Source organism: Ascidiella aspersa, chromosome 8 (genome assembly GCF_963924565.1).
Source record: "Ascidiella aspersa chromosome 8, kaAscAspe10.2, whole genome shotgun sequence".
In the NCBI taxonomy this organism is placed as follows: domain Eukaryota; kingdom Metazoa; phylum Chordata; class Ascidiacea; order Phlebobranchia; family Ascidiidae; genus Ascidiella; species Ascidiella aspersa.
The window spans coordinates 9027619-9052782 of record NC_139454.1 but is presented as its reverse complement, the minus strand read 5'-3'; the positions used below and the strand labels follow the sequence as shown (position 1 = coordinate 9052782).

Genomic DNA, 25164 nt, shown 5'->3' with positions numbered 1-25164 from the left:
TAATAATTAATTTATGTTCTATACTTTTACTTGCTTATTTTTGGAATGACTACGGATGAAATCTATCTAATTGAATGCTACTTTTTCTTTATTCAAAGCGATCAACATATACTAAGTTTATCAATTTTTTGCATACATGTATTACCTTTCATATAATTTTATTTTCTACACTTGAAAATAATCATTTTATTGCTTAACTATAAAAGACCAGTGTTTAACCAGTTTGGATCAGTAAGTAGGTTATTGCATGCACTGCAGCTAAAACTACAGAATAACTTTGTTAGCTTAATTTTGTTCATATAAGTTTTGTATTAGATTTTGAAACAGCCACTTATGTTTACACATTAATAGTAAACTGTGTTCCATGGAAGATCCATTTGTAGAAAATATAGAAAAGCGTTAAATAATGTAAGTTCAGCAATAATAACAGAATTGTAATATAGCAAAACGATAATAATTAACACAATAATAATACCGTTAATAACAAAATAACCTGAACAATATTTAACAATATCAGTCTTTTGTTTGATTTGCTAAACTCTGAAACCTTAGCAATGAAATTGCAGTGACTTGCTTTTAATTAACTCTTCGGATTCTATGTCTAGTATTACGTCATAAACGAAATGCTGGCCTAAATAAAGAAAAGAAAAAGAGAGAAACGTTCATAAACAGTATCTTGGTAGGCTTGACAATTTTTTTTCGGAATTTTACGATTCGACTAGAAGAGCCACAAAAAAACATGCTGACGAGCGGCATTTTGCCCACCCCTGGTATATATATATATATATAAATAGCTTTAGTTATATTTGCTAATTATATGGTTGGTTGTAGCCTAATTATTTTGTTGTTTGGTAATTTGGGATTTATGCCTTCCAGCTCTGATAAAATGTAAGCAAATGATATTTACTCATCTTAGACTTCCTTTATACATTTATATTGTTGAATGTTGATTATGAGCGGATATGGTTAACCGTTTGCATTCTAAGCCCTAGAAAAATGAAAATGTGTGGAAAAAAATAAAAATGTCTAGAAAATCTGTGTTTGCTTACTTAAAGTGCTCCTGTTGTGTAAAAGAATGTTTTATGTGTTTCTGTTTTAACATGACTGCTTGTCGCCTGATTCTTGTTAATAAAGTGCATACTTACTAATTAAGAAAAAAATCATTTGTCTCTCTTAAATGTACATATATGGCAAATATAGCCAAACAATATCCCCAAAACAACATGTTGCATGTAATCAAAATTAATATCCTGCAATTTTTTGTAAATGATAAAAAGATTCAACTCATACGAAATGCTATCGATAGCAATATATAAAACAAATTTGTTGCGACATTTCTAACAACAAAATTTGAAATATATTTTTTAAATGTCTGCTTTGCAAAAATAGTGCACTTCTCGCGCCCTTTAATCTAGGTTAATAACTATTCGCGACCCTTTTTACCAGCAACCACTGGCAATACTCACTCATTTGCCAACCATTTTACTCTTATCAAATGCTGAAAACCAATGATCAATGTTTGCTTATGTTCGAGCAATGCCATTGATTTGCAGGTGACTCGTCCGAGCATGAGAATCTTGGAACCAGAACATTTCACTTCAACGATCCAGTAATTGAGCAGAAGTTTCTGCACAATGAAATAAGGTGGAGTAAATTCACATATAGGTTAAGTGTGTAAAAAAGACAGCTAGAATTTTCTTATAAAAATACTTGGCTTTTGTTAATGATAAAAATCTTTGTCTTTTGTAAGCGCCATCAAAGAAAAGTGAACAATTTCAAAATTTTCATTAATGATGCCATGAAGTGATTCAAATGGTCTGCCTTTCTCATATTATCACACCTGCTTTATAAAATTAAATATATATATACACAAAACACCAACTGTATTTACATGGCTTTCGATTATTGGACTTAGCATGTCAAATTTGATTATCTAGCTTTTACATGGCAATTAGATCATTTCAATGATTCAAATATATGTTTTCTCTGATATGTTAATGTCAAATTCTGATAAGCCAGTTTAATATATATATATATATATATATATATGAATAAAATTATAATGAGCAAACCATGTGATATGGATTAGAATACAAGCAATTGTAATGCGCTTAATGTTATTACACTAAGTTAACCTTCTGGCCTTAATTTTGCTTTATTACACACTGGGCTACTTCTATCCAAATTGTGTAGTGAGTTAGTAAATGCTTTTCCTGTTAAAGATTGTTTGAACTTTTTTTCATAATTGTATTGAACAAACCATTTTTTCTCTATACTGTACTGACTTACTTTCATGTAATAAAGCCCTTTGAAGTACCATACAGTACAGCTGCATACACATTGTCTCTCTGCATTTTTATTCGAATGTTCTAGTTTAAATGTTGTTCTGCAATTTTAGTACTAGTTTGTTCTTTTTAATTTAGGAAAGGAGAATTTATACAGAAATATATTTAACACACATTTTAAACCCTTTATCTTCTAAACACAGTATTTTGTCACAACTATTGACCTGTTAGACCCATAATTCTCATATTAGTTCTTTATTTCAAATAAACTTAAAAAAAAAAAAAAAAAAAAAATTATTACCTGTTTTTTACAATACAGACTTTATTCATGTTGTATTTCAAATGAATTAAGTTGGCTAATTAAAAGCAATTAAACAAAAGTATAGCCACAATTAAATCAAGTGTTTTTATTTTACAGTACTGGAAAATACAACTTCCTCACATTTCTTCCATTGTTTCTTTTTGAGCAATTCCGCAAAGCTTTTAATATATTTTTCCTCATTATCTGTATTTTGCAGGTAAGATTTTCAAGATAAAATGAAAACTTCTGCTAATATTTCTTTGTATTAATCACAATACATCAGTTTACCAAATATACACAATATTAGCAATATATCCCCTAAAGACTACAACACACTAAGCTATAAGAAACTTTACTAAATTTTCATACCAGTATTTAATTTAGAAAACTTAATAAGGTGTAACACGAAATTCAATTCACTTATCTGTTTGTTAGAAACTAGATTTCTATTCGTGACGATTTTTGTTAAAGATAAGTTTAAATGCATATGTCAGGCAATAATAATATTAGTTAGATTTAATGATTGCATTTGAGTTTGGATAAAAAGCTAAACTATATGCAAACAATGAAATATATATAAATATGACACACCAGGGCATCAGACCCACAGTTTCAGAAACTCAGTCTTAAAGTGACCATAGTTGTAAATGAATGTTAGATTCAAGATTAAATTTGTCAGAAGTTTTCACAAATCAGTTTTATTTCTGCAGCAAATTCCTGGAGTGTCGCCGACCGGTAAATTCACCACTATCGTTCCTTTAACGTTTATCCTGCTTGTAGCTGCTATCAAAGAAATAATAGAAGATTATGTGAGTAGTCTTAACCCTAATTGTCTCCATGTGCCTATTTTGTTCACAAAATTTTTGCATCTGATTACTCTGTAACCTTTACCTTCCACACATGGACACCAAATTTGGTGTGCTTAGTGTGCTTTGAGCACTCCTAGCAAAACCTGGGGTGTTCAACCCCCTAAATAATTAAAAATCCATGTGTAACATGCTGTGTATATCATTTGATGCGTGTGATTTGTCTTGTCGCATGTATCAATGAAATTATTAAATATAAAAATTTTATTTATCTTGCTCCAAATGTAAACTCATCATTTCAATGGCATTTAGTGACAGGATATCTAGCCAAAAATTTAAGCACCCTGTAAAAAACTTGGCGTCTATGCTTCCATGTAATATTCTTACCAGCTTAGAGCTTTTTTATTCGTCAAATTAGAAACGTCACAAAGCAGATGAGGCTGTCAACAATCGCAAAGTTGATGTGTTCAGAAACGGAAAGTTTCAGGAACTTATGTGGACTCAGGTCGGTGTAACTTTTCCTATTCTTGTTAAATGATAAACACATTGCAGCATAGTGAGCTTTTAAATATGGTAGGATGTACCTTATCATTTTTATTGTCAAATTTTTTAAATTTTTTTTGGTTTTAGTAAATATATATGTACAGTAAAATTGTTAGTAAGACCCTTCAACGCATTTTCATAAGGGTACTAGTAATATGTTTCACCCAAAAATTGCATTATTGACATACAGGATGTCCATAAAGTTTCTTTACAATTTAAAAAAAATATTAAAAAATGAAATGATGAGATATCGCAATGAGGTTTGTTTTATGGTAATCAGTATTTCAAAAGTTTTTATTGACACTAAAATTTATTGTTTCAGACAAAATTTCTAAATTAACCGTTTAGATGTGCTTCGTGCAACTAATGGTGCCCATATTAGAAGTGTATTAAATAAAGTAATGACATTTTTAATTAAATGTTGATTAAATGTGTATTTACTTGTTCATTGTGTTAACTGTTAACAAATCTGTATTCAAGTCATGAACCTTATTTTGTCAAATATATATGCAGGTTATTGTTGGCGACATTGTGAAGGTGTGCAATGGAAAGTTTTTCCCAGCCGACTTGGTTCTCCTTTCGTCCAGTGAACCACAGGCGATGTGCTACATCGAGACCGCCAACTTAGACGGAGAAACAAATCTAAAAATCAGACAGGTATGGTGGTCATTCATGATTCTTAGGTTGGTAATAGCTTTAGTAAAATGTCATTACAACGCAGTGCTATCAGAAAAAAAGAATACCAGCACTTCTAACCAGTATATTGTGTGTTCAAACTTTGTAAAGTTTTAGAAATGACAAACTGAACTAAGTTTTACTTGGTGTACTTATCAACTTTTTTTGCTGCATTTAAAAAATATTTTACAGTGTAATGAATTGACACACAAAGAATACCTGTTTGTAAAAAAATTGTTTGTCAATATTCTTGTTATCTAATCTTCATTTTCAAATAGTAATGTTTTCCAGGCCACTTGCAAGTTTGCCTTTTTCCAAGTGACCAGCAATGGCTATTGGCTGTTTTTGCTACTCCTATAATTATATGCATGACTAAACATTTCCCAACTGTGCAGTATTTTGTAAGTTCTCCTTCACCTTATTCTATTAACATGGACCTTATTGGTACCAAAAAGTTGTCAGATTTTGTTTATTCCAAGAGATTTTCCCAAAACAGATACTATTTTAACATTTGGTTTCGGTCTATATATTGTGAATGTGTGGTCCACTCTAAAAACAACCGAAATGCATTTCACTGACCCATGTCTCTCACAATAAGCATCAATTATTCATACCTTTGATTATTGTCAATCTGCCTGCTATGTATGCAGTGTCTTGTTAAGGTATTCCACCTTATAATTGTGGATCTTTTATGCGACAGTACAACTTATACCATAACGAAATTGTAGTAGCAAATATGTGAAAACATCAAACATTTAAAATTATAACAAAATGTTAAAATTTACCCCAGCCCTTGCATAAAACTGGAATAATATGTGTATATTTAGACACAATGTTTGAGGTTTGTATCATGCTTTTTATCCAAAAATGGTAGTATTAAAAATTAACACACATAACAGGGCATTCTTTCTTGATTTATACAATTATAACATTTATTTTAACTTACAATTTCATAGTCATGCGCGGTTGCAACAGTGCATTAAACATTTTTTCAGTTTTCCTTCTATTTTACAACAATCTTTTTTTTTTTTTTTTTTGTACATCAAAAGTCTCATTGTTTTGTACATCTAATATCATTCTGAAATACATGGTTTGTTCACATAATAGTGGAATGTAAAGTTTATGTAAACAAAGTTTAGGAACTTTTTAATAGAAATATTTCTTGTTTTTGCTTAATATTCATTCAACTGATGGCAACAGTCCGGTATAATTCTTCGGAACAGAAATGTTGTAAGGAATGTTACTAGCAAACCCCAATCGTGTAGTGGAGTTGTGTCCAGCTATTTGCTGCTTCAGCACTGTTGGTGTGACTTTGCAGTTAACTACGCACTATTGCTATCTGCCAACAAGGTTAAAGGAAGTTTACTACACGATTATGCTGGCACTGTTTGACATGCAAACAGGCTTGTTGCCATGATTATAAAACTGCTTGCAAAATCATTCAGCAATATCCTTGAAGAGAAAGTTTCCTAGTTAGTCCTTTTTAACAAATAAATCTCTAAAGTATGATGAATGAAGTGCATTGTAAAGATTAAATTGCTAGTCTCGGTTTCATTAAAATTTGATGAAAATGGCTCACAATTCATATGTCATGTAATCAAAACAAAAAGTCCCAGAATTACCGCCTGAGAAACAGTCGGCTTGAAAACTCAATCCACAGATACACAAGTTGAATAAAGTCTGTTCTTTCGTGTGTTAGCCGTCATCATGCCAATTAATTCAGTTATGTTTAAAATACGGAAAAATCGCGAATTAAGGCAAAATATTAAGTCGATTAGTTTTAACTGTTTTTTAAACAGTTATTTTAGGTACTCAATCTTATTGTTAATGTAGTTGTATTAGTTTGGAGAATATTAGCCAAGAGATGTTGTCAGACTATTGTTGCGATTTTGTTTATTCAACCGTTGTTTGAAACGTTTGTTCATCCATTGTTACGAAATGTGGGCACTTCATTACAAATGTTCAAGGTGGCAAAATCCTTTTCTCAATACAGGATAGTTTGCCCGCTTTGCAGTATTTTTACAACCCATGAATGGATATGCAAACACTATTAGGATATGCAAACCCTATAGGTAGTTTTGCCCATGGTTATTTGTTTAAACTTTTGTTATACATTTTGGTATACATTATACACCATTTTGCAATTTCCATGTTGCAAGCTACATTCATTGAATTTGAATAGAACATAATAAATCTTTATAAACGCCAGATAGTTATTTAATTTAAATAGTTGACGATCTTTATTTACACATAAATTAGTGCTTGAATTCTTTTTAATTTAAGTTAAAAACCTTTGCCTAATTTGTTCACAGAAAAACTATTGTTTGATTTTTCAATGATATATTTATTTGAAGTACCATTTCTATTAGGTAATCAAATATGTTACATTGTAAAAAAATGTTATACTGCCCTTTATTCCAATAAAATATATTCTTATGCACATGTAACAGGCAATGTTGATGCTAAATGTGAAGACCTAACATTGAGTTTGACGTTTTCTTTTAATCCCAGGGTCTATCAGCTACCAATATGCTACAATGCAGCGAACAACTAAAGACTGTTTCAGGTGTAATTGAATGTGAAGCGCCAAACAGACACCTCTATGACTTTACGGGGACGATTAGGCTTAGTGGGAATGCTGAAAGGTAGGCTTTTGTGTAAATCAGAAAAATAAATATATATATAATTGTAAAGTGATTATTCAGGAAAATCATGCTGTCCTAATTCACATTCTATTGTGCATGTTGTTCTAAGCTTTGATCTACCAGTTTCAAAACAAAACCTTTTCTTTAGGAAACGCCAAATAATGTCCCCTATTGGTAAAAAGTGTAGTTATTTGTCTGTATTTGAAAAAATATATACTAGATTGTTTTTATCCTTACATAAGGATTGTTTGCTTGTATTTAAAGTGTAAAAATTTTCTGGTTTAATAAAGGCTGATTCTGTTTTGAGTTATTTTGACTGAGCATTTATTTTTTTAAGTATTTTGTGTCAATACACTTGGTTAAGCTTTAGGTTGGTAAATAGATTTTAAAGTTTCATTTAAATGCTTTGATACACAAATTAATTTTACCGGATTCTAATTGCATGCTAGACTCACCAAACATATGTGCAAATTAAGTCTCAATCAATCATCTTAAACCCAAATAGATATATTTTTTTTGTTGGTCTGTCAAATATATTTAAACTTTTAGATGTCTTTTTAGAAGTTTGTAATGTGTAAGACTTTTTTCGTTTTATTCACATTTTATAAATGAAAGGTGTGATGAACAAAAATTCCCTGAAACATTATCCTAATTAAGTATGTAATTGCAATTTTTTATTGTTTATTTTGGTGTTTAGGTCGATACCACTTGGCCCTGATCAGATGTTATTGCGAGGAGCCATGCTGCGTAACACAAACTGGGTATATGGCATTGTGGTGTACACTGGGCATGAGTCAAAACTGATGAAAAATGCCAGAAGAGCCCCTTTAAAGATGTCCAACGTCGACAGAACCACCAATATGCAGGTAATCTGCGTTTAATCTTCATACTAATAACCTCATGACAACTAGAACAGCATTTTTTGTATGTATATATTTAGTCAAAGAAAGGCCATAACATGTTTATTTTTTTTATTCACAGTTTGTTTTCACCATTTTTATTTCAACAATGGTGATAGATTTGTTTAGCAAGTTTAGAACGTAAAACACTTAGCTAATTTTTTTAACATTGCCCAAAATAGTAGAAAGCCTTTTACTCCCTGCCACACTAAACAATGTTTAGTTTTTCTACATGTTTATCCAAACAAAACTACTAGCTAAATTAAGGCAATTTCTACACATTTTTAAAAACATGGTTTTCCCAGTTTGCACTCTTACAATTTTAAGATTTATTTTGCCAGATCTGGTTTCTGATGGTGATACTCATTGTGATATCGCTTTTGTCAGCTATCGGCAGTGAAATATGGAAGAATCAACACCCAAACAGATGGTACCTTGATAGCAATGGTAGGAGTCAATTAATTATGTTTTATTTGTAATTGTAATAATTGTGTTTCAGCAATCATATAGCTTGTTAACTATAAAAAAAAAACATTTACACAACCAAGTTTTGTTCGATAGTTCGAATTTTTACTTAAGGTCTAGCACTATTTTTTGTGATAAAACTACTGAATAAACGTTTTTAAATAAAATATTTTTTTCAATAAAATAAGTATCTGTGGCAAGTATATTGTATATATCACTTATCATTTTGCACAGCGTACATCAAATTGTGCATAGATTTAGCACCATATGCTTGGACAGAGGTTTGTTGTTTTCACATAACACAGTATGTTTAAGTTTGACTGATGGCAACTTCCTGCTTAAACGTCTAACAAATTGCCAAGCATAACATGCTGTTTCCCCTCTTCTTTGACTGTTTGTTTTTATTTTCAAGGACACAGAAATTATTTCATACTTTTTTGCATTTGTACAGTAAATGAGCCTTCTCAAATTTTTTTGATTTTCACACTGGGTGTGATAATTGTAAATTGGTAGTAATATATTTTAGAGGTGCAGGAAATTACTGCTGCTGTCATTTTTAACAAAAATGATTAAATTTTGTTTTGTTTAGTGTTGCGTTTACAGATTGCAAATACAATATTAAATTGAAGAGTATTTCCGCTATATTGAAATATAATTTTAAAACCAGTGGTTTTCTTTTCTCTGCCAAGGCTTCGGAATTTCACACTGGGCTTTTCATGGATAGTAATGGGAATTAAATTTTTAAACATATTTTTAAATCTTGGTTCACTATCATTCAGGTTGCTGTGGTGTGAAAATATAGTTGTTCTGGCATTTTTAACTACTTAAAACCCTTAAATGACTTGTTTTTGAACCAAGTCATTTTCAAATAAAAAAAAATAAAAAAATTTTGGAAACATTACAATATCTCGTTTTTGTGTTTTTAGGTGCCGGAGCCAAAGGCTTTTTCATGGAGCTCCTTACTTTCATAATTCTGTACAACAACCTGGTTCCTATATCTCTGCTGGTAACTCTTGAAGTCGTTAAGTTCATTCAGGCCATCTTCATCAATTGTGTAAGCATAAAAATACAATTTGTCATGCCCGGGATTTCCTGTTGTTTCCAATCAGTAATTTCTTTGCGGTGATCACATGCCTTGCTATGATAATATCCAAACTGATTTATTTTCCCACGTGATATTTTCAATGCCTATAAATCCCGCCCAAATTGATTTTTTTTATCCATTTTCCCGCCTTTTAATGGATTCCATTGTCCTTTGTTTGATGTGCTATTCTTTTTTTTGCATATTCTTATGTAGTATTTCCTATTGGAAATATCTGGATGCCAAAAGACAAAGGGCCTTCCTTAAGATTTCGTATTCAAAAATCTTGATCAAGTGGTAAACTTTCTCTACAGAAAAATTCCGGTTCAAGCATCTTTTTAAAATATGGCATCCATAAAGTGTACTCTGTAGAGTAAACAGCACACTTTAAATTTTAAGGCAGAATGTCGCCAAATGTTTATATAATGTGCATTGTTTGTAAAAATGTAGTATGTCATAAATCTAACTTGTTTTTACTATTTTTAAATTTATTGTTGCCCAAGAAAACATATCTTGGAATTTATTACCAATTTTAAACAACCTTGCACTTTGTCCGTTTACCATTCTGTAAAAGGTTGTCTATTGGTGAATTTCATTTAAGTATGTAATTGCTAATTCTTTTCTGTAGTTACAGAAGTAGGTTGCATACTGAGAGACCGTTTAGTTCTTTCAAAACCACTTTAAACGGCAAGCGTGCCAGCAGCTATTGTTTACATTACCTTCCTTTGGCTCATGTGCATTTTTCAAACACTTCGTTCACATTACGTCATCGTTTCAGGACCTGGATATGTATTATGAGGTCACAGACACGCCGGCAATGGCGCGTACCTCGAATCTCAACGAGGAGCTCGGGCAAGTTAAGTACATATTCTCGGACAAAACCGGAACTCTGACCCAGAACCACATGGAGTTTAAACTGTGTTCGGTCGCTGGAAAGAAATACGGGTAAGTTTAGTGTTCGTGAATAATATTTGCCCATTTTCTCGTTTTGCGTGAAAACTGTAATTTTTTCGAGATCTTTTCAAGAATTTAAGATGTGGGTTTTAATTACGTAAAAAGTAGTGTACATAACCGAGTGATCGATATTTACGCATATGCATAAAACTTTGTAACTTAGATGTTGCTGACTGACAGCATAACTATATTATGTTAAAGTCACATATGTCACATATGTGTATGAAGTTTGACTTATTTCTGAACTAAAGCCCCAGGCCGGACCTAGATCTCGTGAGTTTTTAGAACTCGTCTGATTTGTATAATCATTACTTTGTTGGTTCCAGGAGTATTTTCAATTGTATAAAACGTATTATCTGATTGTTCAGGAACAATATTTTTCCCTTAGCTGTTGAATATACCAGCATCTGTCTATTAGTGTTTTTTTGTGTTATTTTGTGATTTGTGCTGTTTAGAAGCAACATAAGCAACAATGAAGACGCCATTCCATTTGACGACGAACGGTTTAAAGATAAGCTAAGCAATGGAAAGGTAGGCAATGATTTCAATCTTTTTATCTGTTAAAATAACTGCCTTGGGGCTTTTAGATGGTTTGTATTGCCAATTGCCATATATTTATATCAAACAGGACACTCTTTTCTATTGACTTTATAAATGTAATGTTTTTAAAACCCACTAGTTTTTAATTCCTAACTGTACCTATTGCAATACATATTGTTTAAATGAATTGTTCGGAATAAAATACTGATGAAGAAAATATTTTCTACTGATGATGAAAAATATTTGTATTTAACTGTGACCTTTGACATCAAACCAAAGAATACTACTAACACAATCAAACTAGTCGTTAACACTTACACTGAAATGCGCAAGGTTAACACAGCACCTGAACCAGTGATTCTCAAACTGTGTGCCACAAAAGATGCTTAAGTGTGCATGCAGACGCATGTGAAAAACGTTCAAGAACCTTTGATCAAGCAGTTCTATAACACTTTTTCGCGGCGAACCACATAATGATAAGCTTACGTATAACTTCGAAGTTAGATAACCCAGTTCTTGTCATTAAACTTATTGTAAGCTAACAAAACATAGGACAATAGCATCAAGAATTGCGAAATTAATGAACAAGACCTTTGTCTTCGTATTGGTTCCAACATTTTTTATGTACTGGAGAAGGACTTCTCAGAAAAATATGAAATCTAACCATATTAAACTATTTCACTCGGCGACCCGACTAACTCAAACGACGACCAAATTTTGATTTGCAAAACTCGCGGCGCTAAGGTTGAAAAGCACGGATTTAGAAAAATGCTAAATTATTTTTCTTTCCTTGTTTGGTTTCTTTTTTTCTTCATCTTTCTAACGGTTCGGAACAACAAACTTAATTTTTTCGGTTTTTTAATTGCGTTGGTAATGTATTCTGTAAATAGATAAAGACTTCAGTATCGTATTGGATTAACTTCATTCCATAAATAGGTAAATCTTTAAGGAATCAGGTTAAATTCGAATTAAGGAAATGACTATATGTAATCTTGGCAACATATATTATTTCTTTCACAAAAGTAACTCTCTCTCTTTCTCGTAGGACGGCGAACGTCAGTTGCGCGACTTCGTCACAATGATGGCGGTCTGTCACACGGTGGTGCCCGAGAGGCCGCGCGTCGTGCTGAGCGAATACGCCCCGGACAATCGTGACGACTTCGACAAGCAAATGGAGGATGACGTCATAGAGTGAGTTAAATTGATCACGCATCGTGACGTATTTTCCGTCGTTGAAAGCATTTTTTATGCCCTCGCTATGATGAGTTTTTGTGTACGAAAATAAATAATTATATAAAAACTGCTTCTAATTGCAATATTTTTAAACATCACTTTTTCCACTAACCTCATATTCGCGCTAAATTGAATATTTATCTTAAAAAATCTATAACTAAAATCATAACGCTAACCAAACATTCAATACATTTCATTTCCTGAATAATCTTTTAACTTTAAGTAACCGAATAGCGAATAGAGCTAGTCATTGCTTCTACTAATATCTTGTTGTAGTGTGATCTTGGGTATCAATAATGCAGTTAATGCACATATACCATGGCTTTTGTAAACACTAATGAAATTTCATGAACATTGGACAACACTGCGCGTTTTAGAGTCGGTCGCATCCCTGTCTACATTTGTATAAAACGCAACCTGAATTCTAAGAAGTTTAGTTATATTATCCACTTGACTTACAGATACCAGTCATCCTCACCCGATGAAAACGCCATTGTAAAAGCGGCCAGGTCGGTGGGCTTCGTGTTTTTCGAGAGGACGCCCCATTCTGTCACTGTCAAATCGGTAAGATTTGTTGCTTATAACAAGAACATTGCCGATTGATTAACGGCTCTCTGGGGTGGATTTAAAGTATTTTTTTTTATTTTTCAAAAATAATTTGAAAAATATTTCTACAATTTTTTTTTTTAAATGTTTCTATGCATTTTGAAAAGTTTTCCTTTATATCAGGAAAGAGTCATTTAATTGACGTTTTTTTAATTGTTTTTGTACTATTAGGTAGCAAAAGGCCAGATCACCTAATGGCGACAAAGTCTGGATATAAAGAAATCTATTATTTATGTTCTTTAGGTTTCAGTCCATTTTGCAAAATTTCTGTCATTCTGTTACATCCACTATATTTTTGTGTGTGACCTGAACCTCTAAACCGGGTTATCCTGGATTTAATGCCGCTGTTAAGCACGGTTAAGCATTAAGCAGAGGAAATACTAAATTTTTGAATGTTCAAAAAACAAACCATGTTTACATAGTGGACAAATCGATGAAATTGAACCACGCAAACATTTGGCCGCCTTTTAATAAACGCTGCCGACTATATAAGTGCTCGGATAGGCTGACATTTTTCAGGCAGTTTTTAACTTATAACCGGAAAAAAACCGCTGCTAAAAAACAAACCTATAAAATTGACGAAACCTATAAAATAGACGTATAGTTGTATAATTATGGAAGCTATATCATTTCTATAAATATGAATTGCTTAAAGGGGGCGCATGGTTTTGATTGGCGTCTTAAAAGAAAAAACAGATGCATAAGGTTAAAAAAAACTTTCAACTTGGCGTTAACTTAAAAAAAAAAGATCGTTAAAAATTTGTATTGGTATTTTTTCTCTGGTTTAGCACCGAAAACTCTGGTTTAGCACCGAAAGCCTTACTTGCTGTGTGTTCATAACTGCAAAAAAATGGTGATGGTAAAAATTAATTTCAAGAAACTTCATCGGTAAGTTTTACCTTCGATAAACCGAAAAGCATATCGTATGTCACCGAACGGCGAAAACAAAAGTGTTACAACCCAGCGATTTCCGATATTATTGATATTTTATTGTGATTCCCGATATTTTAGTACGAAGTACCGCTGATCCAATACCAAGAGATTGCAAATTTGCCTTGGTGAAATAGAACAAATTGCTCGAACTTAAACGTGAAAATATGACGTTTTCCGGACTGCTTTTTTTAAAATATACCTTTTAGTGGAAATCGGCCATAAGGATCGCAAAATATGGCTCATATACTTTTGACACCGATACTATCCGACATCCCTAACACAAACCTAAAACCTTACAGTACTTCAAATCTGCTTTATAGCTTGGAATAGCGGAGAGCTACGATGTGCTGAACGTGCTGGAGTTCAACAGCACCAGGAAGCGGATGTCGGTGATCGTTCGTTGTCCGGACGGCAAGATACGACTCATGTGCAAGGGAGCGGACAACGTAGTGTTCGAACGACTTGCCGAAGACACCACTTTCAAAGGTGAACTGTCATTTTTGAGCATCAGTGGGTATTAATTGAGTACCGTAAAGGCAGTTTTATGAGGTCCGCGCAACGTCTTTCATATTACTTGACTGATAAATTATATTAACCACAGCACACGCCGCTTCCTTTAGGTTTTGATGATAAAGTAAATCATTTGACATCCTCTGTGTACAGTACGTAGTTTGTATTGTTTAATGTACCGTGCTTGTTATGTTATGCTTTCCTTGCTGTAAAACTTTATATTGTAATTTATTTATTTCAAGATAGCAAAATGTTCCGTCACTTCATAAAGTTAAAAACCACTGCCTCAACGCCTATATAGACGGACATATACGAGGGTTAAAAGATTGAAACAATGTTCGGTGGAATAGGTTATTATTCAAATTATAAAATGTTGCACCGCACGCTTTAAAGCACCCTACTTTGGCATGTCACGTAGTTTCACCGACGTTGACGGAAGATTTAGAAGGGCGTAAACTGAAAGGAATGTTTATTATAACATCGCAATCCATGGCTTTCTGGTGTTTATTGGTGGAAATATTTATTTAAAAGCGTGCTAAGGCATACCAATTTATTTGTTGTTTTCCAACAGACGAGACGGAAAATCATCTGCGCGAATTCGCCAGGGAAGGTTTGCGCACTCTATGCTTCGCCCAAACCGTTATTGACGAAGACTTTTACCAGGTATGTAAAAATAATGAAAGAATCCTTATTGCGTCATATGTTTAATGCAGTGTGCCTTGCGGCCACGAGGGGTTGCTAATTTTTAATGTAGCTGGATAAATCGCCTTATTGGATTATGCTAATGTGTCCCGTGACTGGTCTTTTGTGTGATGTTTTCGATCTTGTGACAAAATTGGGGCACATGACGACTTCAAAGGGAACTTTTTTTCTGGTGTCCTTTTTCGCGTGTTTTCTTTATGCAAAAAAGAAAACTTTACCCAAAAAAGTGCGTTAGGTTTTTTTTCTGTTATAGAATGAAAGCATAATAACTTACTCCAGCTTGTCCTAGAAATTTATTTGTAGAAAAAGCATTGATTTTAGCATGATAGATTTACGCTTTTTACTGGATAAAAAGTTCCCCCAAACAATCCTCCTGATTAGTAGAATAAAATTGTATCTAGGTTTCGATTATCCTTTATTATGAAGTTGCCACTCAAATACAAATGCTACCCTATCTGCGAAGTGGCATATCTCAACACAACAAAATTAATGCGGTGCATTTTTGTTTCTTTAGATCTCTGAATCAGCGTGGTAAGGGCCTCTAGAAAAATTGAAATTAAGAAATTAGGCCCCGACCCAAACCGCCAATTTAAACACAAGTTTTTGCTACAGAGTTTAGCTTTCAAAAGGTTTGCCTGATCAATATAAAGTTTAGCATTCATAAAGCTTGCTTTACCACTCTAAAGTTTAGCGTTAGAAATGCTTGCTTTACCACTATAAAGTTTAGCGTTAAAAATGCTTGCTTTACCACTATAAAGTTTAGCGTTCAAAATGCTCGCTTTACCACTATGGAGTTTAGCACTCAAATGCTTGCTTTACCACTATAAAGTTTAGCGTTCAAAATGCTCGCTTTACCACTATGGAGTTTAGCATTCAAATGCTTGCTTTACCACTATAGAGTTTAGCGTTCAAAATGCTTGCTTTACCACTATACAGTTTAGTGTTCAAAATGCTTGCTTTACCACTATAAAGTTTAGCATTCATAAAGCTTGCTTTACCACTCTAAAGTTTAGCGTTAAAAATGCTCGCTTTACCACTATGGAGTTTAGCACTCAAATGCTTGCTTTACCACTATGGAGTTTAGCATTCAAATGCTTGCTTTACCAGTATAGAGTTTAGTGTTCAAAATGCTTGCTTTACCACTATAAAGTTTAGCATTCATAAAGCTTGCTTTACCACTCTAAAGTTTAGCGTTAAAAATGCTCGCTTTACCACTATGGAGTTTAGCACTCAAATGCTTGCTTTACCACTATGGAGTTTAGCATTCAAATGCTTGCTTTACCACTATAGAGTTTAGCGTTCAAAATGCTTTCTTTACCAATTGCCACTATAGAGTTTAGCGTTCAAAATGCTTGCTTTACCACTATTCTATGAAACGATCAGAGGCTTAAATCTTCACACACTATTTGGACCCTTTGCAATACTTTTTCGATTTGTGCATCCTTCCATAGACAGCCAGCTGAATTTTAGCCATAATAGCAGTGCCATAAATGGCCCAACGTTACGGCGAAAAGGGAGCCGGCCTCTTTCGATCTGTCCCTGAAAAAAGCCTTTAATGCTGGCCATTTGCAGGAATGGAATGCGGGATCGTTTTACCACGCGAGCACCGCCATCAACGACCGAGAAGAAAAACTTGCGGCCGCTTATGAGGAAGTCGAAAAGGTTTTTTTTGTGTTCTGTTGCACTTTGCTGTCGGTATGCTTCATTATTAATGACGCCAAGGCCCATGGGTTAAATATTGATATGTAATTTGTAATTAGCTTGCATTATTGATGTGAGGTCACGCTATCGGAAAGACACTTTTCCTACGAACCACCTGATTTTATTGTTGTTTTCATCATTTTATGAAGCCGTATTTCAGCATTAACGCTATTTATTGCATCGCTTCTTCAAAATAATAATGAAAAAAATGTAGATAAAAATCTAATAATCTGTTGACCGCCAAAAATAAATCGAAAAATTCGGATAACGTATTCAGAAAAACCTTTCGTTTTGCTTTACTAACGAATACCAACAAAGTAACACCATAAAAGATTCCCAAACAAGCGAAATTTAAAACCACCGCTAGAAACGAATTTAAACTAGAATTTGCCAGATATTCGCATTTTGCAAAACCTTTGTAATACAACTTCGCATTGACTTTCCCTACCAATATCATTTCAAGTTAAGAAATGCTTTGAATTTAAAGCGTTTAAAGAGAAACAAACAAAAATTGCTGTATCTGTGTGTAGGATTTTACGGATATAGGCTTTGTTAGCTTTTTAGCAAACCGTTGGTTTTTTAATCAAAAATTAAAACTTTATACCGCTCTTTAAAACATTGTATAGGACCTATACCTAATCGGCGCTTCGGCAATCGAGGACAAACTACAAGACGGAGTTCCCGAAGCAATAGCCAAGCTGGCCAAGGCAGACATTAAAATCTGGGTTCTTACTGGCGACAAACAGGAGACGGCCATCAACATCGCACATTCTTGTCGGCTTATATCGCCCACAATGTCGACCATTGTGCTCAACGAGGGATCGCTAGAAGTGAGTACTCATATTGTAGGTTATATTAGCCGCAAGCCTGTTTGGAAAGGGTAGTTTAATCAGTTGTACTATTTGTCTTGGCTTACCCTTTTTTGTGCCCTTAAAGGACTCATGGACCCCCCCCCCCTCCTCCCCCCTTCTAAACTTTTGACCTGAAATTTTTGTTTTTTATTGTCTCACAACGGAACCTAATGCTATTTTTCTGAAAAAAACACGCACTTTCGGTATGGTACCGTTAGCTTTTTATCTATTTAGCTTGTTCGTGTTGCTGAGTTGTTATGTTCACAACGTTCGTTGTTATTTTCATACGTATAAAACGCATGTACTGTTTTCACATTTTTATGTGCTCTATTTATATATTTGTTAAAAAGTTTTGCCTTATTTCAAGTTAATTTAATTTTACCTTTACCTTTACCGTGCAGCTGACTGGAAGGTCCATTGGACCCTTCGCTGTTCCGGCCGTATCGCGTGTGAATTTGTTTTTTGTCATAGCTTACTTGTGTATTTTAATTTAAGCGCTAACGGAAAAATAAACATTACTTACTTGAGCACCGAAAATAAGTCATTTGATATCATAAGGGATTGCGATACTTTTGTTAGAAAATATCGTTTATCGGTATCAAAATAAAATCAACTATTGGACACCGCTAAACCAAACACGACTAACGCTTGATCGCCAAAAAAACGTCATTAATTCGCCCTTTTTTCTCTCAGGGAACCAGAGAGACGATGAACGAAGCTGTGACCGAGATTGGCGACGAGTTGCTTGGTACAGAAAGTGACAACGCACTTGTGGTGACGGGCACCACGCTCAAGTACGCGCTCAACTCCGAGCTACGAAGCACCTTTCTTAACCTGGCCCTCTCCTGCAAGGCTGTGGTCTGCTGTCGAGTGTCGCCCATGCAAAAGGCAGAAATCGTTGAGCTGGTGCGTTACAATTGCACTTTTTGTGCTGAGTTGGTTGAAGGGTCATTTTAGGAGCTTTGGGTTTTGAGGGACTTTTATTGTTTAAAAGCTGAAAAAGATAATTGGAATTGGTGGAAAATCTTGTATTTTATGTAAGCCCATATGTCAAGACAAAAATTTCAAAAAAAATAAACTGGGTAAGGGTTTTTTGTTTGGTCTTTTTAAAGGTTCAAAGGTTAGAAAGCCTCAATCAAATCGGCCTATAAACTGTAATTTGTTGAAGCTGTAGGTTCCAGCAAGAATACGGCAATTAAAGTAATATCGCCCAACTTTTTGATATTTGACTAAAAAAGGGCTATTTTGACTCATCACCCAAATAATGGTGCCACAGTGAATTAAATTTATTTCAAAAATAATCACTTTTTTTTGAAAAAAAATACACACATATTGGTGGTCAGGTAGGTTAGATTAATTATTTTATATAGAAACATAGTGCGGATATCTTAAGTGCAACATAACAGTGAAAATTGGCTTGTCTTAAGCTAACTATGTTATTTATTTATTGCCTTACGTTTAAAGAAAAAAATCACGCAGTTTGTGATAATTTGTTTATGACCCAACACCCAAGCATGTTTTTATTGCATAAAACGCCGAGCAAAGTTTCCCTATTTCCAAACAACAACAGGTTAAGACAAAATGCAAGGCGATAACCTTAGCGATCGGCGACGGCGCAAACGACGTGAGCATGATTCAAGCGGCCCACGTCGGTATTGGAATAAGCGGCAACGAGGGACTACAGGCCGCCAACTCTTCCGACTACTCTATTGCTCAGGTGCCTGAATTTTTCCTTTTTTTAATGTAGGCATTTCCGAGATTTTGTGATTTAGACTATTGTCGTCCGATACTATACCAAATAACGTCAGTACTTAAACAAGCAAAATTACTGTATAGTTGACACATTTAAAATTAATCGTTTTGACGAACCTTTTTTATCGTTGGGAATTATTATTATCCATTTTTGAACGCGGTATTATTATTATCCATTTTTTGAAATGCTGCAACCGTCAACAGTCAAAACAATTGTGCGATGTGATTTTAAACACTGTTTAAAGAGGTGCTAATGTTCTTTATAGCTCAGTCGGTAAAGCCGTGGTCACGTATACCCAAGGCTGTGAGTTCGACTCTCAGTCAAGGAACGTTTTAGTAAAGACTGATTGCTGCTATTAAATAGTGTTTTCCACAAGACTGAGTTAGTAACGCGCGTCTTGATAACTCATGTAAAACTTAGAACCTTGCTTACATTAAATGTTAGTACTATAAAACGAAAATTTTATATTTTTCTAGTTTGCTTATCTTGAGAAACTGCTGCTTGTCCATGGTGCGTGGAACTACAACCGAGTAGCAAAGTGCATCTTGTTCTCATTTTACAAAAACATATGTCTTTACCTAATTGAGGTACGTTGGCAAACTTTGGCACTTATATTTTATCATCTGTTACATTTAAAAGCTTTTAGCTCCACCTTTTTAATTAAATATGTAAAAAATTGCAGAAAATAAGTAAAACTTCCTTTTTTTCAATTGTAATTTTTTTTTTCAGCTGTGGTTTGCGTTCTTCAATGGATTTTCGGGACAAATTTTGTTTGACAGATGGACTATTTCGTTTTATAACTTGGTAAGTAGCAGTTGGTCAAGTTGTTATGAGTAAAAACTGTTAATATATTCAAAAGTGTCAAATACTATTTTTTATTAATTTCGTCTAGTTAAAAACGTACCATCATGAATTCCATGTCATTTCAAATTTAATAGACTAATTATAGACCACAGTGGGTATTGCATTATAGTAATATTATTTCATTTCATTGATGTACAAGTGCTTATGAAACTTGTTTGAAATATATATTTTTATATTCGTGAAAACACCAGTAACCCTTAACAGTAAAATAAATCAAACAGAAATGCAACACTAACAATGATTGTGCAGCCGTCTTGTGTTTCTTGTCAATTTTTTTCTCCAATAAATAAATGACCTACCATGAATTACAAAAAAAACTATGGCATCGCACAGTAGGGCGAAAATATATTCGCCGTCTATTCTTCTGTTTTTCTCGCAGTTTTTCACCGCCTTACCTCCGTTCGCTCTGGGCATATTCGAGCGCACCTGTAGCAAGAAGGTTATGCTAAACTACCCGCAGCTCTACTCCATATCGCAGAACGCCGTCAAGTATAACGCGCGTGTATTCTGGAAGATGTTCCTCAACTCGACCATACACTCACTACTGCTATTTTTCCTTCCGGCATTGGCGCTGTGGGCCGGTTAGTCGTCTTACTGGTTATGTTTTTTTAGTTTTTATGTCTTGGGATCGTGGTCAGTTTATGTAAGGCTTGTTTGTTGTCCCGTGCTATTTTTTCGGTTTGATCTGCAAAACAAACTGGTTGACGCCTTTAACGTCGTTGATTTTCCGTACTTAAAAAAATCTATTAAAATACGTAAAATTAATTTAGGTAAAAATAATTTGTATTCCAAATTTCTAGTTTTAGTTTTAGAAATGCACAGAAGCAATAAAAAAACAATAAATTGCCTGATGCCTTTTAAACGTCGTTGGTTTCCGTAATTTAAAAAAAATACGTAAATAATTGTTTGTTTGTTTTTTCAAATTGTAGTTGAAGTTCGCGAAATGCGCTTCACAGAAGCGTGATTCCGATTGCCAATTTTTAAATAACCCTTTAGTTGCAAGTTGCAACTTCATGATAATGTTTTTTTAAGTGTATATATTTTTTTCCCTTTAAGAAATTGCATTTGCTGACGGAAAAACTGGCGGATACTTGTTTCTCGGAAACTTTGTATACACAGTAAGTGAACTGTTTGTTAGGCAGTAGATATAAATGTATAATATAATAATATGGCAAAAAAGCCTAATCTAACATTTAAAAATTAAAAATTATAGTTGTTAATTAAAGCCAAATTTTTGTTTTTTTCTATCGTATTTTGATTTTGCCCGGCCTACAGTTTTTTATTTTTTACTTGCAGTATTGCGTTGTAACCGTTTGCTTAAAAGCTGGTCTGGAGTCAGCCACTTGGACTCTCGTAAGTACCAAGTTAACATTTATTTGGCGTTAATATTCAAAACAATATTGCTATTTTCTAGAGTTCTAGACTAACCTTTTAATTTCTATAGTTTTATTTTGGATGATCGCAATGTGCAAAACTCATTTCAATGAGCGATGTACGCCGATCAACTTAAGCAACTTATTTCCTAAAATAGGTTATTGGTACTTGCTTTGCAACTGTAAATATGTACTCAACAAACTATTGCTCTCTCCTACCTAGTAATGGCGTGTCAATTATATCGTTTACTCTGATTCGTAGTTGTCACTCTAGCGGCCAGTGCCTTGCTGGCAAACTATTTCTTCTCGGCTAACTGAATTCAGTACCACCTAGGGTTGCCACAAAGTCAGCTTAAAATATGTGTTTAGAATGTGTTATAGTGATTTAATTTTTTACCTTTTGTATTCAATTGACATTTATATACTGTTTGGTTTTCTAATTATATATAAATTACGTGATCGAATTGTAGGTCTTCAAAAACCTTAGGTACAATTTTTTTTTCGAATTTATTTTTTTTAAATTGTTTAAATTTATTTTATAAAAATGTTTAGCAACCCTGACACGCTTACTTGGCTACCTGGTTTTATTCTAACGACTTGATTTATTTCCAAATATTGTTATCCGGAATATCTCAGACAAGTCTGATTCTATTTTAAATACAGTTCACCCACATAGCGGTGTGGGGAAGCATCATATTCTGGTTCCTGTTTTTCCTCGTCTACTCGCACATTTACCCCACGGTACCGGTCGGCGCCGAAATGCTCGGACAGGCCAACAACGTTCTGGCCAGTGCCCTTTTCTGGTTCGGCCTTATTCTGGTGCCTGTCGCGGTTCTCTTCAGGGATTTGCTTTGGAAAGTGTAAGTCTTCATAACAAGTCTCAACTTGCTCCCTCTGAGCCGGAGTAAGCCCGGGAAGGGTCGAGGTAGTGAGTTCGAACACCACCGCGGGCCACCTTTGCTAAAGGCCAACGACTTGCTTGCAAAGAGACCCTGTCGTTAGCTTGGCAACCTGTTTTTTTTTAGATCTCGTTTTATTAAGCTAAGTAACCAGTAAAGACTAATGAGGAGTTAAAATACATTGACCTCTAGTAGTAATGCACGTAATGTCGGACCAAGTGGGAAAATTTGGCTTACTAAATTTAAAAACTCATATTGGTATACAGAGATTTTTTATGAGCGTTTCTGAAATCAATTCCTTGTTTGCTAAACTGGTTGACATTGTTTTTTTTTTCTCTAACTTCAAAGCCAAATTTAACTATATTGTCAAATCATCTTTTCAGTTTAGAAAATTCATAGGTCATATTGTTTTGGTATATCCAATACTTGGTGTTTTTATTCCGATAAAGCATACATGTACCCGGTATTATATAGTGTTCCTATCTGATACCCAAAAAAATTAATTAAAATTATATGTGCAATGGTCATGATTTTCAGGTCATTAGGTCGAAATTTGCGTTTGTAATAGGAATCCTTTCTTTTTAATTTTAAAGAAGTATTTTTGAAACTAGAAAACTCTACCTTGGATCGTAATACATCGCCGTAATGTACGAATTATTTGGTATCTGCACAGCTATCAGCCTAGTTCCGGACGAGTATTAATACTGTTATGTGGCATCGGGTATCGCCTCCGAATCAATATTATCGGACAAAGAGAAGTTTTTGAATAATAGTGCCATTGGTGTGCATAACTAATAACAATTCGCGTCGTGTTTAGATGTCGCCGTCGCTTTATGAAGTCGGTAGTTGAAGAGGTGCAAGAAATGGAAATGAAAAACATCGACCCGAGCAACACAATAATGGCTGCAGCAAAACAGAGGTTCATTTTTTTAATTTGCCCAGTTTTCTTGCTTTTAAAATCTCCAATTATTAGCAACTCAATTCGGCGTTCCATAGTAAAAAAACCACCAGTTGATTTTCACCGTTTTCCCTAGGGAATAATTCTGTAGATTTGTAATTGTTTATTAAAAAATTTGGACAAAAATCATGTTAAAAGTGACCGTATGAAACATGCATACACAAATTACAGATACGTGTACAATGTACAAAACATGTACAGCAACTGTAATCTAGCCCTTCAGAAGTTGTTTTGTGTTCAACGCTAACGGCTCCATATCATAGTACACCGCACGTATTCAACATACTAACCGAATCAGTCAAGCAATTTTGGATTTTCATGCAAGCAAGGCTAGAAAAACAAAATCGAGATCTAAATGCCCCCCTTTTAAGCCTCTGTAGCTCTGTTGGTAGAACGACGGTCCCAGTATGCCAAGGTCGTGGGTTCGAACCTCACCGCAACCTAGTTGTTTTTCTAGTCTGGCTTGGTAGCACTATAATCCTGAATAAGCCTACTGATTTTTTCCCTTTGAGCCTGTGGAGCTCAGTTGGTAGAAAGACCGTCCCAGTATGCCGAGGTCGTGAGTTCGAGTCTCAGCGCAGCCAAGTTGTTTTTCAGCTTGGCGTTCATGTAAACCCTTAATTGGTCGATTGATTCGGTTAGTCTGTTAAAGACCTACGATCTACTTACTTACCATATGGCGTGATTTACTTTTCGGGACGATTATAACGTTAAGGAAAATTCCCAACTGACAACTGTTTTTGTAACCTTTAGTTTATTTTCACCCTCAGAATATTTCCTCAAACATCCGCTAATGTTCCCTACGCTGTAAGTGGTGATGACTGAGCTTTATCATTGTTTTTGTTCGTGTTTCTTTCGAAAACCTGGTTTTTGTCATTGTCCCACCCCTGTTTTCAGTACTAGTGCAAATCTTAAAGGTGTTATACGACTTTACATAATCACACTTTTTAGTGGCGTTTCTTCGTGGTTTAATGCGATTTTCCCACCTTAGTCAACTACACACAATGTCGTGGTTCATGAAAATAGGGTAAAATATTTACTGTCGCTTTTGTCGCTTTTTAAAATGAAGTAATTTAAATACTGTCGAAAAGTATAGAGTACGTAGGATAAGTGACAAAGTAACTATTTATGCAAAAAATTTCGTATTTTGTTTTTTCACTGTTTTATGATTTTTTTATATTTTTAATAGTTAGAACAACCTGACGATAAAACATAATATTTAAAAAAAATCTTTCATGCCCCATACAGCACTTTCTTACACCGTAAACTATGACATTTTTTCATTACTAAAAGTCGTATAAAAATAACTAGTTCTAACTATGCAAACAAATGTTTAAACTTTTTGTAAGTTTTTGAGTGGAGTTTTTTGTTTTGTTAATTTTTTACACCTATTTTTTTTTCAGTTTTTTTATTTTTAATTCAGGTTTGAGTTGTTAAAATTGCATTGCAAACCTGTGGTACATTTCAGTTTTATGTTAGGATTGTCATTTCTATCCCTGAGCCTTTATTGGGTTGATTCTTATATGTTTTATTAGATTTAGGTTGATACTTCAGTTCTTTTATGGGGTTTATCCTTGTTTTTATTTT

The 25164-nt window shown here is 33.9% G+C and overlaps 1 protein-coding gene across 6 annotated transcripts in view; it reads left to right on the top strand.

Moving 5' to 3' along the window:
- Window positions 1–25164, top strand: part of LOC146135661 (putative phospholipid-transporting ATPase IA) — a 32837-nt gene that overhangs the window by 2673 nt on the left and 5000 nt on the right. For 5 of the 6 annotated variants that reach the window (XM_083395224.1, XM_083395223.1, XM_083395225.1 and 2 more), the window contains 26 exons: window positions 1554–1644; window positions 2704–2803; window positions 3297–3395; window positions 3811–3897; window positions 4449–4592; window positions 7122–7255; window positions 7953–8121; window positions 8496–8601; window positions 9546–9673; window positions 10479–10645; window positions 11110–11185; window positions 12240–12385; window positions 12889–12991; window positions 14287–14452; window positions 15048–15139; window positions 16751–16840; window positions 17506–17709; window positions 18424–18636; window positions 19301–19447; window positions 19960–20070; window positions 20213–20287; window positions 20727–20928; window positions 21404–21465; window positions 21644–21700; window positions 22384–22580; window positions 23437–23538. In XM_083395224.1, the coding sequence (XP_083251350.1) occupies window positions 1554–1644; window positions 2704–2803; window positions 3297–3395; window positions 3811–3897; window positions 4449–4592; window positions 7122–7255; window positions 7953–8121; window positions 8496–8601; window positions 9546–9673; window positions 10479–10645; window positions 11110–11185; window positions 12240–12385; window positions 12889–12991; window positions 14287–14452; window positions 15048–15139; window positions 16751–16840; window positions 17506–17709; window positions 18424–18636; window positions 19301–19447; window positions 19960–20070; window positions 20213–20287; window positions 20727–20928; window positions 21404–21465; window positions 21644–21700; window positions 22384–22580; window positions 23437–23538 (3268 nt within the window). Of the gene's footprint in view, window positions 1–1553; window positions 1645–2703; window positions 2804–3296; window positions 3396–3810; window positions 3898–4448; window positions 4593–7121; window positions 7256–7952; window positions 8122–8495; window positions 8602–9545; window positions 9674–10478; window positions 10646–11109; window positions 11186–12239; window positions 12386–12888; window positions 12992–14286; window positions 14453–15047; window positions 15140–16750; window positions 16841–17505; window positions 17710–18423; window positions 18637–19300; window positions 19448–19959; window positions 20071–20212; window positions 20288–20726; window positions 20929–21403; window positions 21466–21643; window positions 21701–22383; window positions 22581–23436; window positions 23539–24347 lie in introns of all 6 variants that reach the window. The other variant, XM_083395227.1, reaches the window with a different exon arrangement.